Genomic DNA, 15,739 nt, shown 5'->3' on the forward strand with positions numbered 1-15,739 from the left:
TGGAATAGGCATCCAACCATGTTTATTGAGGGAATAAAGGTAGGAAGATAGAAAGAAAAGAAGGATGGGTGACTGCTTTGTGGACTGTAGTGGTAGTTTTTAGATTACTTAGGCCACAACTCCTCACCAGGAAAGATGATGCAAAATGAATTTTAACTTTTAGGTAACAAAATTATCAAGTAAACCACATAGAAAAATCAGTCACATCATTTAGAGGCATAATTGATTTGGGTGAAAAAAGATGGTACTCGACTAAGCACCCACCATCAAACTACAGAGAAGCGATGTCATGGAAGAATCTTGATCAGAGGTGCTCTGCTCTGACACTAAAACTAGTTGTGTGATTTTGGGCAGTTATCACACCTCTTCATCCTTCAGTGTCCTAATCTACAAAATGGGAATAATCATCATAGTGCCTGACAGGATTGCTATAAAAATTAAGTCACATAATGTATGTAAAACAGTAGTGTACCTAGTACTTATCTGAGAGGAGGAAGTAAATGTTAGCTACTATTATTATGTTTATGTGTCATCCGTGAGCAAAGAGTTGGGGACCAAAAGAAGTGTTTTATTGGCCTCTAATTTGGCAATTCTTTCTAGGGGTTTTTTTTCCAGCCAAGATTATTGTTTAAGAAAGAGCTTCCTTATTTCATTTCCTTAACTTTCATCTCTATATAAGTGCTCCCTTACTTAAGAATTACTATTCTTCTCCTCTCAGGAATCTCTCCATTTGCTAAACTACATTCCTTCTTCCTTCCTCTTTTTCAGTGAATTGATTGCCCCTCTTTGCCAATGGACAACTTAGCATTTGAAATGCATGAAGATGCAAAACAGAACGTTGTGTCTATGGGGAAGGCGACCACCATCTCCAGACTGGTAAGAATGTACATGTAGGTTTACATCTTGAAATTAGTTCCTCCTGAAACCTTTATGCAGAGCTCAAGAAACAATCTCTCAAGACTAGCTTTTTTCAAGTGACCCTCTTCAGAAAGGTAGCATTTCCTGCTCTGTGTATCTCCTGACTTGCCTTCTCTCTCCTAAACTCTTAACTCCTTTTGCTGTTTAATGGCCCAGCTTTCTATTTATCATTATTTATGACATTATTGAGTTATTTTTCAGTATAATATCTTATACAATGTTATACTGAATATGCTGGTACATAATTATGCTATATAAAATATACCATTTAAGAATTTAAAGAATTAAAATGTTAATACAATTTTTAAAGGTTACACTCTATTTATAGTTATTACAAAATATTGGCTATATTCTCTGTACTCTACAATAGATCCTTTTAGCTTATCTTACACCCAATAATTTGTACCTCCAATTCCCCAACCCCTACATTGCACCCCCTCACCCCCCGCCTCCCCACTGGTAACCACTAGTTTGTTCTCTATATCTATGAGTCTGCTTCTTTCTTGTTATATTCACTAGTTTGTTGTATTTTTTAGATTCCACATAGAAATGATAGTATATAGTATTTGTCTTTCTCTGACTTATTTCACTAAGCATAATGCCCTCCAAGTCCATCCTTGTTGCTACAAATGGCAAAATTTAATTCCTTTTTATGGCTGAGTGGTGTATATGTGTACCACATCTTCTTTATCCATTCCTCTATTGATGGAAACTTAGGTTGTTTTCATACCTTGGAAATTGTAAATAATGCTGCTATGAACATCGGGGCCTTGAATTAGTGTTTTGGAGGTTTGGGGATATATAGCTAGGGGTGGAATTGCCAGGACGTGTGGTAGTTCTATTTTTAGTTTTTTTGAGAAACCTCCGTGCTATTTTCCACAGTGGCTTACACTAATTTGCATTCCTACCAACAGTGTCTGAGGTTCCCCTTTTCCACATCCTTGCCAATATTTGTTATTTGTGTTCTTTTGAACATGTCAGAATATTAGAGTAAGGATGTCTATGTTAGAGTTATTAGTAATCAAAGACATGTTTTCTTAGGGAGATAGGCGAGGAACTTAGAGGGCAGTGGAAAAGGAGACCTTCACATCATTGCTTATGAGCATCATTATAGTGGTCAGAGGAATGAGGACAAATTGGTTCGAATGTTAGGGTGTGTATTTTCTTAGCAGCTTTCAGTAATATAGGTTCTAACAGAAATAATATTTTTTAGCATGCATTTGTGATGTGACACCAGAAAATAGTAACATGGAAATATTATGACTTGGTAGATGGGTTAGTAGCTCATATGGGTAATACATAGGAGGAAGAGAATTTAATGAAACAATTTAAATGAAAGAGGGACAGGAGAGAGAGACAGAGACCTGTCAGGCCTATTGGTCACTGATATGTTACTTATTCCCATTCATGTACCTGTTCATGTGAATGCATTTGTACATTCTGGAACCAGAAAGTTCTTAGAAAATACTCCTTGTGACCTCTTTGATTTCAGGTGAAGAAACTGGTAAATAGGGAATAATTGACTTGGAATGCATTGCATATACAAATGTAACTGGGTACTTAATTTTCTAGTAATTTATTCTGTGTCCCAGCTCCTCATTTATTTTTATCCTTGTTTATTTGGATGTCAGCTATAGGTATATGGTATGTGTATGAGTATTGGGCTATGCCCTGCAGTCCTTGCAGTTGCCCAGCCACTAGACTGAAGAAGGACCCAGAGTCAGTGACAAAGACATCAGTGATCCACTGGACAGGGAATCTTACAAGTCAGAGGCAAAGGTCCAGGAGTGATACCCCACGGTGTCTGGCTGAGGGTAGGCAGGACACAGCAGCAAACTTCCCTAAACAGGGGAGAGGGAGGCTACTAATTATAGGGAGCACGACATTAGAAAGGCTCCTTCGTTTCCAGGGGGACTGTTAGATTGCATCGTCTCACAGCTCTGGTTAGCTACATTGCGAGGTCCACGGTTTCCTGCTAATGTCTGAATATGCTGGAGCCTTCTGGTCCCAGGGCTAGAACTATAGTTAGCCAGGGGCCAGGCCAATCATGCAGGGGTTTAAAGATTAAACTTTCCACATAGGAGGGGGAGGCAATCATGCACATAAGTAAGGGTTAGACAGGGCCTGATCGGGAACAACCTTATCGGGCCTGACTGTACTGTGAATGTATGTGTGTGTGGATTTATTTACACGTTTTCTTTTGCTTAGTTTACTTATTTCACAAATGCATTTTTTTTTAATAAAAGAGAAAGCAAATTGAGAAGGAGGCAATATTTGTATTGCATCAAGAGTAGAGAATAATGGCTTCATGGTTTCTCCTAGGAAAAGAAGAGGCAGTGGTCACTGACGAGCATTTTCCTTGTGTGTCTTTTGGCTTGTACCATTACCACAGCAGTTGGAGTGCTGATTCTCTCCTTGGTTTATGTTAACAACTCTCAGCCCCATTCAAAAGTTCATTTACAACCCGAAACCCAGCCTCTGCAAACAGCAACAATTCCCATCGTGCAAAAGGCTATTGATCCAAAATTCCAGTTTCTCAATCATTTACCTAAATCCAAGGTATGGATTACATATACTAAGAAAAAGAATCATCTATTTTAAATGGTGATTTCAAAACGAAGTTTCCATTGCTTATTTTGCTAAGCTTTGTTCTCCCTTCACTGAAAGGAAGTAGCGGTGGGCCGTCCAGTTGAAGGAAGCTGAGGAATAGGAAAAGGAGAAAGTTGAGTTATGTTGGCTGCAAGCAAAGTTTTTCTTTAGTACTTTTATGTGTGGCCAGAGGGGAAAAGTGCAGGTGGACATAGAGAAAGCCCTCTGTTCTCTTGCCAAGATGGATGTTCTTTTTCATGTCTGACAGGGATGGATAGTACTGCATGTACCACTGTGGTCTCCTAGTCTTGCAGACCTAGTCTTCGTCTTCCTTTTTGGGCACTCTGATGTTCACTGCACTACCACTGCCTTATCCATTGAGCTTCCCTCTTACTCTGTAGGCCATGGTTGTCTCATGTTCCTCAGAAAGTGTCCTGTATGCTGATGGTTTGCTTATGACTTTTCAGGTGTTTGAGTTCTCTGGAGGTGCAATCCAGTGGGCTCGGTACAGGAACAACGTCAAAGACTATCTCAGCATTGAAGAAGAGGCCTTTGGCAGTAGCTTGAACAGTCAGAGATCACAGATGACTCTGGGGACCCTGAGAATAAAGAGTAGTGGCCTACGGGCCCCTCACTGGCACTTCAATGCTAATGAACACGGCTATCTTGTACAGGTAAAACCAGTTTATCCATGTTCTGTCCTTAAGCATTTATGCTATGTATCCTCAGGCTATTATTTCAGTTGTTGCAAAGCCTACTTAACTAAGTGATAGACAACATCCAGGTTTTGGCTGTGTTCTCAATTAGATTAGTTAGCAGTGCCTTGAAGCAATAACCTGTTTGTTTTAATTATTCTTGGCATCACTTTGAACTTCTTTCTTCAGTATGAAATCATATTTCATACACTGTTAAACTAAGATCACTGTTCCATCCTTTGAGCCAAAGCTAAAACTGGTAGCTCTGATCTAATGATCAAAGACACTACAGCTTTCCTCTAAGGAAAAAAGCAGCGACTGGAATAACAAATTAATTTGCTGATGTTCAGCTTGGAGTTCCTGAGATCAGGCCAATTGGATGCCCTTTTGTAGTTTAGACCTTTCAGAATTTTTTGGAAGTCAAGCGAAGTAGAGCTGGAAGTGAAATGAATGTACTTACTTGCATTTCAAATAATTCATTAATTACAAAATGTATTTATGGGTTGGCATCTGTATTCCAGACACTGGGGAAGCCATAGTGACTAAGTTCTCAAAGACCTTTCAGAGTTTTTTCTTTTCCTAGTGATCTTGTTAATAGATCAGCCAGCTGTTTGTGACATATTTCTATTGTTAATAAAACTCCTTTTTTATACTTGCACAATTCATTCTGTTTTAGAATTTACAAGAAGAGGGAATAGAGTTTTATCTATATGAAATTAAACACTTAGAAGAATGGCTGGACATATAGTAAAAGCACTGTGTTATTACTGTTATCATTAAAATTGTATGCAGACTTTTTCTTATTTGGAAAATACACGTCTGTATGAATATACACAGAAACACACACATGCACACACATGCATGTCTCTGTGAATATCTACAAAAAAAAATATATGTCTTCAGTCTTTTCAAACTACCATGAATTTAGAACTATTGCATGCTTAGTGGAGGTGGTATTGCCCCAAAGGGGGCAAAAAATTGTTTTTTTTTTTTTGTTTTTTGTCTTTTTCATACAACATTTTAATTAAAACAATTTTTTTTCCTACACAATATATTTTTTTAAAGTGTAGTTGATTTCCAGTGCTGTGTTCATTTCAGGTGTATAGCAAAGTATTTCAGTTATACATATATATTGTTTTCAGATTCTTTTCTGTTATAGGTTATTACAAGATATTGAATACAGTGGCCTGTGCTAGGCAGTAGGTACCAAATATCTTTTTTTTACTGTTTTTATTTTTTCTATTATAGTTGATTTACATTGTTCCGTCAATTTCTGCTGTACAGCAAAGCGACCCAGTCATACATACATATATATGTATATACATTCTTCTTCTCACATTATCCTCCATAATGTTCCATCACAAGTGACTAGATATAGTTCCCAGTAGTATACAGTAGGATCTCATTGCTTATCCACTACAAATGCAATAGTTTGCATTTACTAACCTCAAAATCTCAGTCCATCCCACTCCCTCCCCCTCGGCAACCACAAGTCTGTTCTCCAAGTCAATAAATTTGTTTCTTTTCTGTAGAAAGGTTCATTTCTGCTGTATATTAGATTCCAGATATAAGTGGTATTGTATGGTATTTGTCTTTCTCTTTCTGACTTACTTCACTTAGTATGAGAATCTTTAGTTCCATACATGTTGGGGCAAATGGCATTATTTTGTTCTTTTTTATGGCTGAGTAGTATTCTACTGTGTATATATACCACATCTTCTTAATCCATTCATCTGTCAATGGACATTTAGGTTGTTTCCATGTCTTGGCTATTGTGAACAGTGCTGCAGTGAACATAAGGGCACATGTATCTTTTTCAATGAAAGTTTTGTCCAAGAGTGGGATTGTTGGGTCATATGGTAGCTATATTTAATTTTCTGAGGTACCTCCGTATTGTTTTCCATAGTACTTATACCATTTACATTCCAACCACAGTGTTTCCCTTTTCTTCACACCCTCTCACCATTTGTTATTTGTGGACTTATTAATGATGACCATTCTGACTGGTGTGAAGTGGTACCTCACAGTACTATTGATTTGCATTTCACTAATAATCAGTGATGTTGAGCATTTTTTAACGTGCTTGTTGGCCTTCTGTATATCTTCTTTGGAGAAATGTCTGTTCAGTTCTTCTGCCTATTTTTCAATTGGGTTGTTTTTTTTGTTGTTGAGTAAAAAATGGTTCTTAAGGGTCAAAAATATTACTCTTTATGTATAAGACATAAATGTACATAAAATACATAAGCAGTGTGCTATGTAGTATACAGATATACAGTACATCTGTATGTTAATATTTCATAGGGTAGTGATTAGAAAAAATCTAACATGATACCTTAGAAAGTAGGTTATGATAAAAGGTCAAGGAACATTGCTCTATAGTGATGTTGAATGTGCTCTTCTGTTTACGTTTCAGGGCACAGCTTGGATTGGGGTGATTGACAGTGGTGCTGTAGTTACCACGTACAATATTACAGCTGGCCAAGTGATCTTCTTCCCTAAAAACACAGTACATTGGATAAAGAATGTGGGGAATGAAGACTGCTTTTTCCTGCTCTTCTTTTCCACACATGATGAACTTCAGACTCTGGATGTTGATGATGTATTTTTTTCTACACCTGAGGACATTGCTTCCAGGTCACTTAAGGTTTGTGCCACTGCTGAGAACAGATCCCACTATGAGGGTATGCATTACATAGGCACAAAGCAGGCATGAATATTCCAGTTTCTAGGGTAACAGTTGGGTCATAGGCTCAAGAACATACCTTGTGTTCCTACTAAACATATTAAACTCATTGACATTGAATTGCCATTTATTTTCTTTTATGAAGGTCTTCTATAGGAAACTATAATGAATTGTTAGAAAGGTTATGATACAGTTAGTAAAAAGTACTATGATTTTTGTTACTAAAAAGCCATGAGCTCATCCAGGTGGAATTTTGCTATAGATGATGTAAGTGTGTTCTCTTAATTTAATGCAGAGGTTTTCCCACAGTTTTTCTGAGGAATAGCTACTCTTGCGCTGTCTCAGTAGTTATATTATTACTGGAGGAACAGCTGATAGTGCTGGGTATAGAGGGTTAGGTGTGAATGCTGATGATGCAAATAGGTGATCAGAATTGGTGATGGCCCATGAGCAGCAATTGGAAGGGGTTCTATGATAAGTTTAGAAATTCACCTAGTAAGGTGGACTGCAGCAGATCCCACTCTAATGTTATATGGAGAAGTAGAAGAAATAAGTCATTAGTGAGAGTATTGGGAACCAGTGTGTATTTTTGCAGGAGTTTATATTGACCATTAAATACCAACACCAATACATGGACAACTTGGAACATTTTCATAAATATCATAGATTTTAGGCTAATTGAGTTCAGCTCTTTTGACTGGGCCATTGGAAACCACAGTGGTGCCAATGTTACCCCATTCTCATTCTCTTAATAAAATTTGTAGAATATTTCACACGTCTTATATGGTTTCTTATGTGTTTCAGCCTGAAGGTGGAATTAATTTCATTAGAACATTCCATAAGCAAAAAGAAGATCAGGGGGTCAACCTTCCTGCCAACTTGGCAGAACTAGTTGTCAATGCTAGTTACATACAGTCTCCTGATAGCCGTGTGTGGAGATACTTTTATGACCTGAAAGGTATAGTATGTTATTTTGTGAAGCCTTTTTAGTTAAGTCTTATAAATAGGATTTTAAAGGTGTATTTGATTGAGACATAGTGTGTTTTTTTATGGTGGGTTACGGTCAAGAGAAGTTTGAAAGAACACATTTCTCAACAGTGGGACATGTGAGAGAATGCCTTGAAGCAAAAGAGAAGGTGGGGAGAGATTGCAGAGCATGAGAGGTGTGTGTTGGAGCTGGGGGATGCTGTAGGAGAGGCTGATGAGAGAGGAGGGGTCTAATCATTTCACCATGCTAATAAGTTTATTCTTTAGGAGAGTGACATGAGGTTTTTAAAAATGTATTTATTTTTATCATTTTATTATTTATCTTATTGAGGTATAATTGATAATACAGCATTATATTATTTTCAGGTCTACAGCACAATGATTCGATATTGTATATATTGTGAAATGATCACCACGATAAGTCTAGTTAACATCCATCACTGTATATAGTTAGATTTTTTTCTTATCATGAGAACTTACAAGATCTACTCCCTTAGCAACTTTCAACTATGCAATACAGTAATATTAACTGTAGCCACCTTGCTGTACATTTCATCCCTGTCACTTACTTACTTTGTAACTGGAAGTTGTGTCTTTTCATATCCCTTCACCTATTTCAAACACCCCCAGCCCTTGCCTCTGGCAGCCATGAATTTCTTCTCTATATCTATGAACGGGGATATTTGGGTTGTTTCTATAACTTGGCTACTGTAAATAATGCCACAACAAACATGGAGTGCAGATGCCTTTTTATGTTTTTGTTTCATTTTTTTTGTTTTGTTTTGTTTTGTTTTTTGCTTTTTAGGGCCACACTTGTGGCATATGGAATTTCCCAGGCTAGGGGTTGAACTGGAGCTACAACTGCTGGCCTACGCCTCAGCCACAGCAATGTAAGATCTGAGCTTCATCTGCGACCCACACCACAGCTCAGAGCAACATCAGATCCCCGACCCAGTGAGGGGGGCAAGGGATCAAACCCACATCCTCATGGATACTAGTTGGATTTGTTTCCACTGAGCAACAATGGGAACTCCACAGATATCTTTTTGAGCCAGATATTTTTTTGAAGTGATGACCAATCCAGATAAATTGTGAAGAATGATTGGAAGGGGCCAGATGAGAGTTGGGAACATGAGTCAGATGAGGGTTGGGACCTTGAACCCCTCAAGTTGGGGATGATGGTGGCCTGTACTATGACAGTTGTGAGAGGGAGAGAATTGTTGGGAAGCAGAGATTTTAAAGAGGTAGATTTGATAGGACTTAGTTGGATGACTTGAGGGGTGACTGGTATTTAGGGTGACTCTCAAGTTTTCTAGCCCAGTTCCCTGAGTTAAACATCTTTTTTAAAGAGGTCACTCTAGTCAAAAAAGCCAGGAGAACTTGGGAAGATAGGATGGTATCTGACTGTATTGGGGTTGGTGGGGGTGGGATGTGGTGTTAGCAATTCCTACCACATAAATTTCCTGTGACTCAGAAGGGCTATGTACTTTACCGGAACTGCATTTGTAGTACCATTTTGAAGTATGTTATCTTATTTTGTTATTTAAACTTCATCTGGCTTAGGTTCAAAAGAATATCTGTTCCCAGGAGGAATAATACAACTGGCACAGTATTGGAAAAATAGAAGTGAACTAAGCAACAATGAAAAAATATTTAGTGAATTCTTGAATCAGGTAATTGAGAAAAATATTTTGATGATCATTAAAGTGGATGAAATATGTGATTTATATTAGATTCAGCATCCTTTTGGACAAAGGAAAAAAGAAAGAGCTAGTCAAACATTGATTGATTTGATCAATACAAACTATGGATTGAAGCTTCATTATGAATTTGGGAACTTAGCTTCTTGGCATGGAGGGTTATGTTAATAAAGAGACCAGATGCCTGTGAGATTTCTCTTTTCACTTGTTTCAAGTGCTCAACTGGCTGTATTGCTTAATGATTAAGAGCACAGCTGGGACATAAAAGTCCCTGATTCAAATCCTAGCTCTGCCACTGTGTGGCCCTAGGTAAAGACTCAACAAACTAGATTTTAATGTTATCTCAGAAGTTTATGGCAACCTTATAAGATTGTTATAAGGAACACACATCATAATAAATGTAAAGGACATAAAAAATTGCATGTTCTCAGTGAAGGCTTCATGAGTATTAGTTATTATTATGATTGCACGAATTGTTGAGTTGCTGAGTAGAATGTTGGCTAAATAACTGTGTTTCATTTTTTTTTCTTTACAAGCATGAAAATGCCCTCACTTTGAGTACACTCAGGATTTATAACAATGGATTACGACAGCCACATTTTCATTTTAATGCAAACGAAATGGGATATGTAATAAGTGGATGTGCAGAGGTAATTTCCTTTTTAATATAGAAAGAAACAAACAGGAGGTATTTGTTTTAATTCAGCTGGTAACATAATAGGATTTGGAGCTAATGGTTTTCTGGGCAGTTTCCATAGAGGATACCATGCAAACTCCTGCTAGGTAATTTCCAAGTTTGCTCTTAGTATGAGAAGAGGCTAAGGACATTTTAGAACTGATAAAGAGGTTTATCATTAAGGGTGGAGGGGCTGGAATACCTGTTTATGTTTTTCAGAGTTTTGCATCCTCAGGTAATGCAAACACTTTATGTGCTTCCCTTTGGAGACCTTGAAATAGGCTGTTAGCCTCTCAGTGTTAGATGATTAGAGGTGGCTGGGGAGGTGTGGAGCACCAGTAATGTGGCCATCTATCCCATTTATCCAGGGTCCTCCTGATGTGTATTTGTCATCTTGGTGACATTATTAAAAACCCCTCCCATTGACTGCTCAGAGAGTCTTGTTCAGATAGTCAGTTATATGGTTTGCGTAAGAAAAGCCACGTTACCATGTAACGTTATCACGGTGATTTGACAGTGGTTCCTCTTGACTTTCATAGGGCTCCTTGGGGAGAGCTACAGGTCAGATGGGCTTCTCTAGCTTGTACCTATCTAAATCTTGACAGAAAGAATCAGACCAGACTGAAATTCACCTTTTATGCCACCATTGTGAAAGTTTTATGTTTTTAGAGGTGAAAGCTTTAATAAATTTAAAAAGGGCATTTGATCTCCCATAAATTTTATTTCAAGGACCAGATTTTACCTTTGGTGTGCTTTATGCTCAAATGTGTGCAGTTTAGTCTCTAACCCTTTTAAAGGAAGACCATTAGGATGCTGCTCTCCCAGAGGCTGAATTTACCCAAGCAACTAGAAAGGAGGACATAGGGGTAGTAAAACATTAAAATTTAATCCTTTGCCTAATTAGGGAATGTAATTTATTACCCATAATTAGAACTTGGTGATTTTTGCTCTTTTTGCATGATGTCCTGCAGTATTGAACTCACTAATGCATTTTGAGGGACATTTACTTATTTAAGTATCTTTTGATTTTGTGGGACCACATCTCAGAAACAGGAGGTTTTATGTGAAGGATTGTGTCACTTCTCCTCTTTTCCTCTCTGAGAAGTCCCTTTATAACCATGTGCTTTTATTCATCTATTCTTTACTATGAATACTTACCCTTAATAAATATTTGATTTTATTTGCTTAACTTCACTATAGTTTTTTTTCCCCCCCTCCTCAGGTGGCCATTATCAATGCTCAGAGGACCATAGAGTTTAACATTCACATTGGAGATGTGATATTTTTCCCCATTGGAACACAGCATTACATTAAGAGCACATGTGATGAGGATTTGCTTCTTGTTCTTGCTTTCAGCACTGGAGACCAGGTGAGAATAAGCCAGTTTAAGAGAGATTACTGAGTGCCAGTGATGTGCAGTTCTGTTAAGCAGTGGGTCTGGATCACAGGGGGCTCCCAGTGTATGTGTATTGAATGAAAGACTGAATGAACGACCTGGCTGAACCAGTGTGCAAAAAGGAGAATCACATCATCTTTTCCTTTGGTTATAAAGGGATCCAGTACATCATATTCTTTCTTAATTCTCCCAATTCTCAACCAACTGAGAAAAAAAAATACCGAAAAGTGGTATATAGAGATCCATGAAATCATTTCTATTACTAGTCAAGGAGATGGAGAGGGAAGAGGGAAGTGGGAAGAAGGAAGTGGAAAGAGGGAAGAGGGTAGAGGGAGAAGCTCTTGTATATTTTAAGAAATTTTAGGAGATGTGAAGTAGCACTGAGCAATTCTACCGAGGAGTAGAATTGCTTCCCATAATTCTTTGCTTTAAGCACATCTGATATATTATGATCTGTATTATAAAACCTATATTATTTATTGTATTGGATAGTTGTTTGCTTTTAAAAATTCACCTCAATGTTCCTTAATTAGGTGGAATAATGTGATTGAAGAACAAGAATAAATAGTGGAATTTAGATTTTTAAACAGTTCTTAGAACTAGGTTCCCTGCTGAGACTGGGTGGGAATTATAAGAGTCTGGGCAAGTCCAGGAACAGAAGATAAATAGATGTTTCTTTTGGCCATGATTCTCCCTACACTAAGACCCAAAAAGATCTCCAGGGGAAAACACAGTATGAATTCTGCAGCGTCATCAACAGGACTTACACCCAGAGGCAAGTCCATCCTGCTTGGTGATGCTCATTTCCCATGATGACCTCCTTTGACAGAGACTGGGAAATTCCAGCATCTGATTCTCCAGATCTCCAAACCTTCTCGGGGGTACCTGGGATGAGGTTTGTGGAGAGCTATGTGAGGAAGAGATGCAATGGAAAACTAGCTGTAGACTTTGGTGGGAGAAAGAAAGATTCCATTGTCCCCTCCTTTTGGTGTGGCTCTCACTTCTACTGCCATCCCCTTGGCCACCATTCTATACAGCTGTTATAAGAACATAAAGCAAAATCAAATTAAATCAAATGCAAATAGGAAAAGAAGAAAAAACTCTTAAGAAACAAGTTAGGGTTTAAAAATTAAGATTAAGAAAAGGGAATTTAAAAGATGAATAAAATAAAAATTATATGTAAGTGTAAAATATTCTAAAGGTAAAAAAGAATGAAAATTAATATGGGAGATAAATAAGATTAATGTGACAGGAAAGGCTAATACCAATAAATCAAAACTTAAAAGTATGAAAGAAGGATAAGATAACAATAGAAGATTATTATCATTATTATTATTATTATTATTTGTCTTTTTAGGGCTGTACCCCCGGCACATGGAGGCTCCCAGGCTAGGGGTCTAATCAGAGCTGCAGTTGCTGGCCTACACCACAGCCAAAAGCAATGTCAGATCCGAGCCACATCTGCGACCTACACGACAGCTCACTGCAATGCCAGATCCTTAACACACTGAGTGAGGCCAGGGATTGAACCCACAACCTCATGGTTCCTAGTCAGATTCGTTTCTGTTGTGCCACGATGGGAACTCCAACCATAGAAGATTATTAAATATAAGCCAAAAATTAAAGAATATAAATCTTTTGAAAAGAGAATATAAGTAGAGGGTTTTGTTTGTTTGTTTGTTTTTTAATGAAAAGAAACAATTTAAGGGAGTGATCCACAATAGGGAAGAAAAAAATGCATCAGAATTTGGGTAGAAGGAATTTTTTACCTTGATTTGGGATAGTCCCCCGACTAAGCCTTCAGAGCAGGTAACGGGAGTGTTTCCAATGAGGATATATTTTGCTTAAGAGGTATGAAGGGAAAGAGGAGGGAGGGAGGATGAAGAGATACCAAAACACCCTCCCAGAGAGATACATAGAATGAGAGACAGGGACATAGATAGAGACACATGCCCAGAGACACACAGGGATAGATACAAAGAGAGGTGCACAGAGATAGAGACTTGCACAGAGACACACAGAAAGAGAAACAGAAAGAGAAACAGAGGGACAGAGATCTACAAAGAGAGTGACATAGACAGAGAAAAAGAGAGGAAACAGCACAGAGATACACAAATGAAAGGAGACACACAGACATAGACATCAAAAGGCACAGAGATCCACAGAGAGAAAGAGACACAGAAAGAGAGACACGTAGACACATACATACCCACCCACAGACAGACCTATACTCAGAGAGGCAGGGAAAGGCAGACAGACTTAGTGACAAACATACACAAAGACAAGAGAGAGATTCAGAGACAGATAAGCTCAGAGACACACACACAGAGACCCACATACATGCAGAAATTGAGAGTTAGTGTTAGAGGAAGAGCAGGGGGGTGGAGGGAGAGAAAAGGACAGTAAGGCAATGATAGAGAGAGGGCTCAAGGACAGAGAGACAGAGTCAGACCCAGCTGCCCAACTGCACAGCCAAGCCAGATAGGCAGATGTTAATGACTGTCTCTGGCTGTAGAGCAGGAAGCTGGCTTACGTGGCAGCCAGGAAGCCTCTATCATGCGCCTCCAGGCGTGGAGCTCTGAGATGTCCTTTTGCCATTAGTTCCTGCTTACATGTAAGCAGAAGGTCTTGCTGGCTCTTTAAAGAGAACTACCTCCTGGTGGGCTGGAGTTCCCTTCTAAAGAAAGCTCCAGATACCTTAGCATCTCTGGCCGTCAATCAGACTTCTCTTATTCTCCGAGTTGAAAAAGTGAGCTCCCCATGGCAAGGGAAGTTAATAATGTTACACAGCCATGTACCTACAGTCTTGAAGATGCTTTAACAGCTGTAAGGTCTTGGTAGAAACCTGAGTAATTTGGTGCTGATACATCTTCTTTTGGTTTCCTCTGTCAGTTGCAAACCCTTGACATGGATGATTATCTCCAGGCCACAGCAGACCACATCCTAGCCCAGCTTTTCTTCAAGAAACAAAGTGAGTTCAAGAAGATCCCCAAATTCAAGGAGGACCAGGCGATCAACCTGCCCTAGATTTGCTGATGAGTTCATATCTGTTCTTCCCTCTGCATTTGTTATTATTGTTTTTAAAGAAAGACCACTTGGCTAATGAACTTGGAGCTCTTTACAGAGTGATATTGGGAAAGCAGGTGTGAAGCAGCCCTATGGACTCATTTAGCTGATAAGATTACAGGCAATTCATGTTAAAGGTACATTTCAGTGTACTCTGTGCATGTTAGATCTCTGAAGGAGATCTGATAAATTAATATATTTTTGTATGGATTTTAGTATACATTATATATTTGTTTATTTTCATTTTGTTATTTAAAATTTATTATTCCAAGTGAAAATCCATTCTTTTTATGCCCATCAGTGAAACTTAGTGCCATGCATGTGTTTTTGTTATTCATCACTGTGAAAGGAAGTAGGGAAATTAGCCTACGTGTTTATGTACATATTAAGGCACTAGAACCCAGGTACACCTAACCTTGTCTGGAGAATTTAGTGTAGAACCTTAGGTTAGCCATTCTCAACCCTTTTGTTGACATGAAGATACTTTTCATAATGCCAAAATTTTCAAGGACTCACTTGCATGAGTAGTTGTATACTTATTGTATATTAGCAGAGAAAAGACTTAATGACAAATTGTCAACTGAATAGCTTCTAAGAATGTATTTGGATTTTATTAATCACATTGCCAACTATTTACATTTGAGGAACAGTCATCCCTATACTTGAGAAGCATATGCTTTATATAGTATATTGGCTGGCTGTGTATATGGATTTGAAGACTACCTGCTATCACCTGGAAACTGGTAGGAGCTAGTGGTCTCTAAGTGTGTATATGTGTGTGTGTGTGTGGGGGGGGGATCCTTGTTTTAAGCAGAAAAGACTTTGCTCAGATCTAATCTGTGCTTGATTTTTGTTTACAATGTATTTTAATAGGTATTTGGTATCTCTGTATTTATACACAGTCTACCATCTGTTTTGGGCTACCCTCTATAAAACTCTGGTCAGTATAGATACTTTTTAATGCCTTCAACTACCACTCTCTTTCAATTGTATTTCCCTGACACCTAATGAAATTTTAAGATATCTTAG

The 15,739-nt window shown here is 38.2% G+C and overlaps 1 protein-coding gene across 1 annotated transcript; it reads left to right on the forward strand.

Moving 5' to 3' along the window:
* Window positions 1–773: 773 nt before the first annotated feature.
* LOC125121145 (uncharacterized) lies at window positions 774–14,875 on the forward strand. The gene is made up of 9 exons (XM_047769430.1): window positions 774–876; window positions 3,241–3,477; window positions 3,975–4,181; window positions 6,616–6,846; window positions 7,690–7,843; window positions 9,436–9,545; window positions 10,109–10,222; window positions 11,471–11,617; window positions 14,537–14,875. Exons 1-9 carry the CDS (start codon window positions 793–795, stop codon window positions 14,669–14,671), a joined length of 1,419 nt encoding a protein of 472 aa, XP_047625386.1. The 5' UTR covers window positions 774–792; the 3' UTR covers window positions 14,672–14,875.
* Window positions 14,876–15,739: the final 864 nt, after the last annotated feature.

Source organism: Phacochoerus africanus, chromosome 2 (assembly GCF_016906955.1).
Source record: "Phacochoerus africanus isolate WHEZ1 chromosome 2, ROS_Pafr_v1, whole genome shotgun sequence".
Classification (NCBI taxonomy): Eukaryota; Metazoa; Chordata; class Mammalia; order Artiodactyla; family Suidae; genus Phacochoerus; species Phacochoerus africanus.

Bases quoted from the DNA above. Each gene is read 5' to 3' on its own strand.
- LOC125121145 (XM_047769430.1), top strand. From the start codon at position 793: ATGGACAACTTAGCATTTGAAATGCATGAAGATGCAAAACAGAACGTT. The intron at 3,478-3,974 runs GTATGGATTACA...ATGACTTTTCAG, and splicing joins ATCATTTACCTAAATCCAAG to GTGTTTGAGTTCTCTGGAGG. The intron at 9,546-10,108 runs GTAATTGAGAAA...TTTCTTTACAAG, and splicing joins TTAGTGAATTCTTGAATCAG to CATGAAAATGCCCTCACTTT.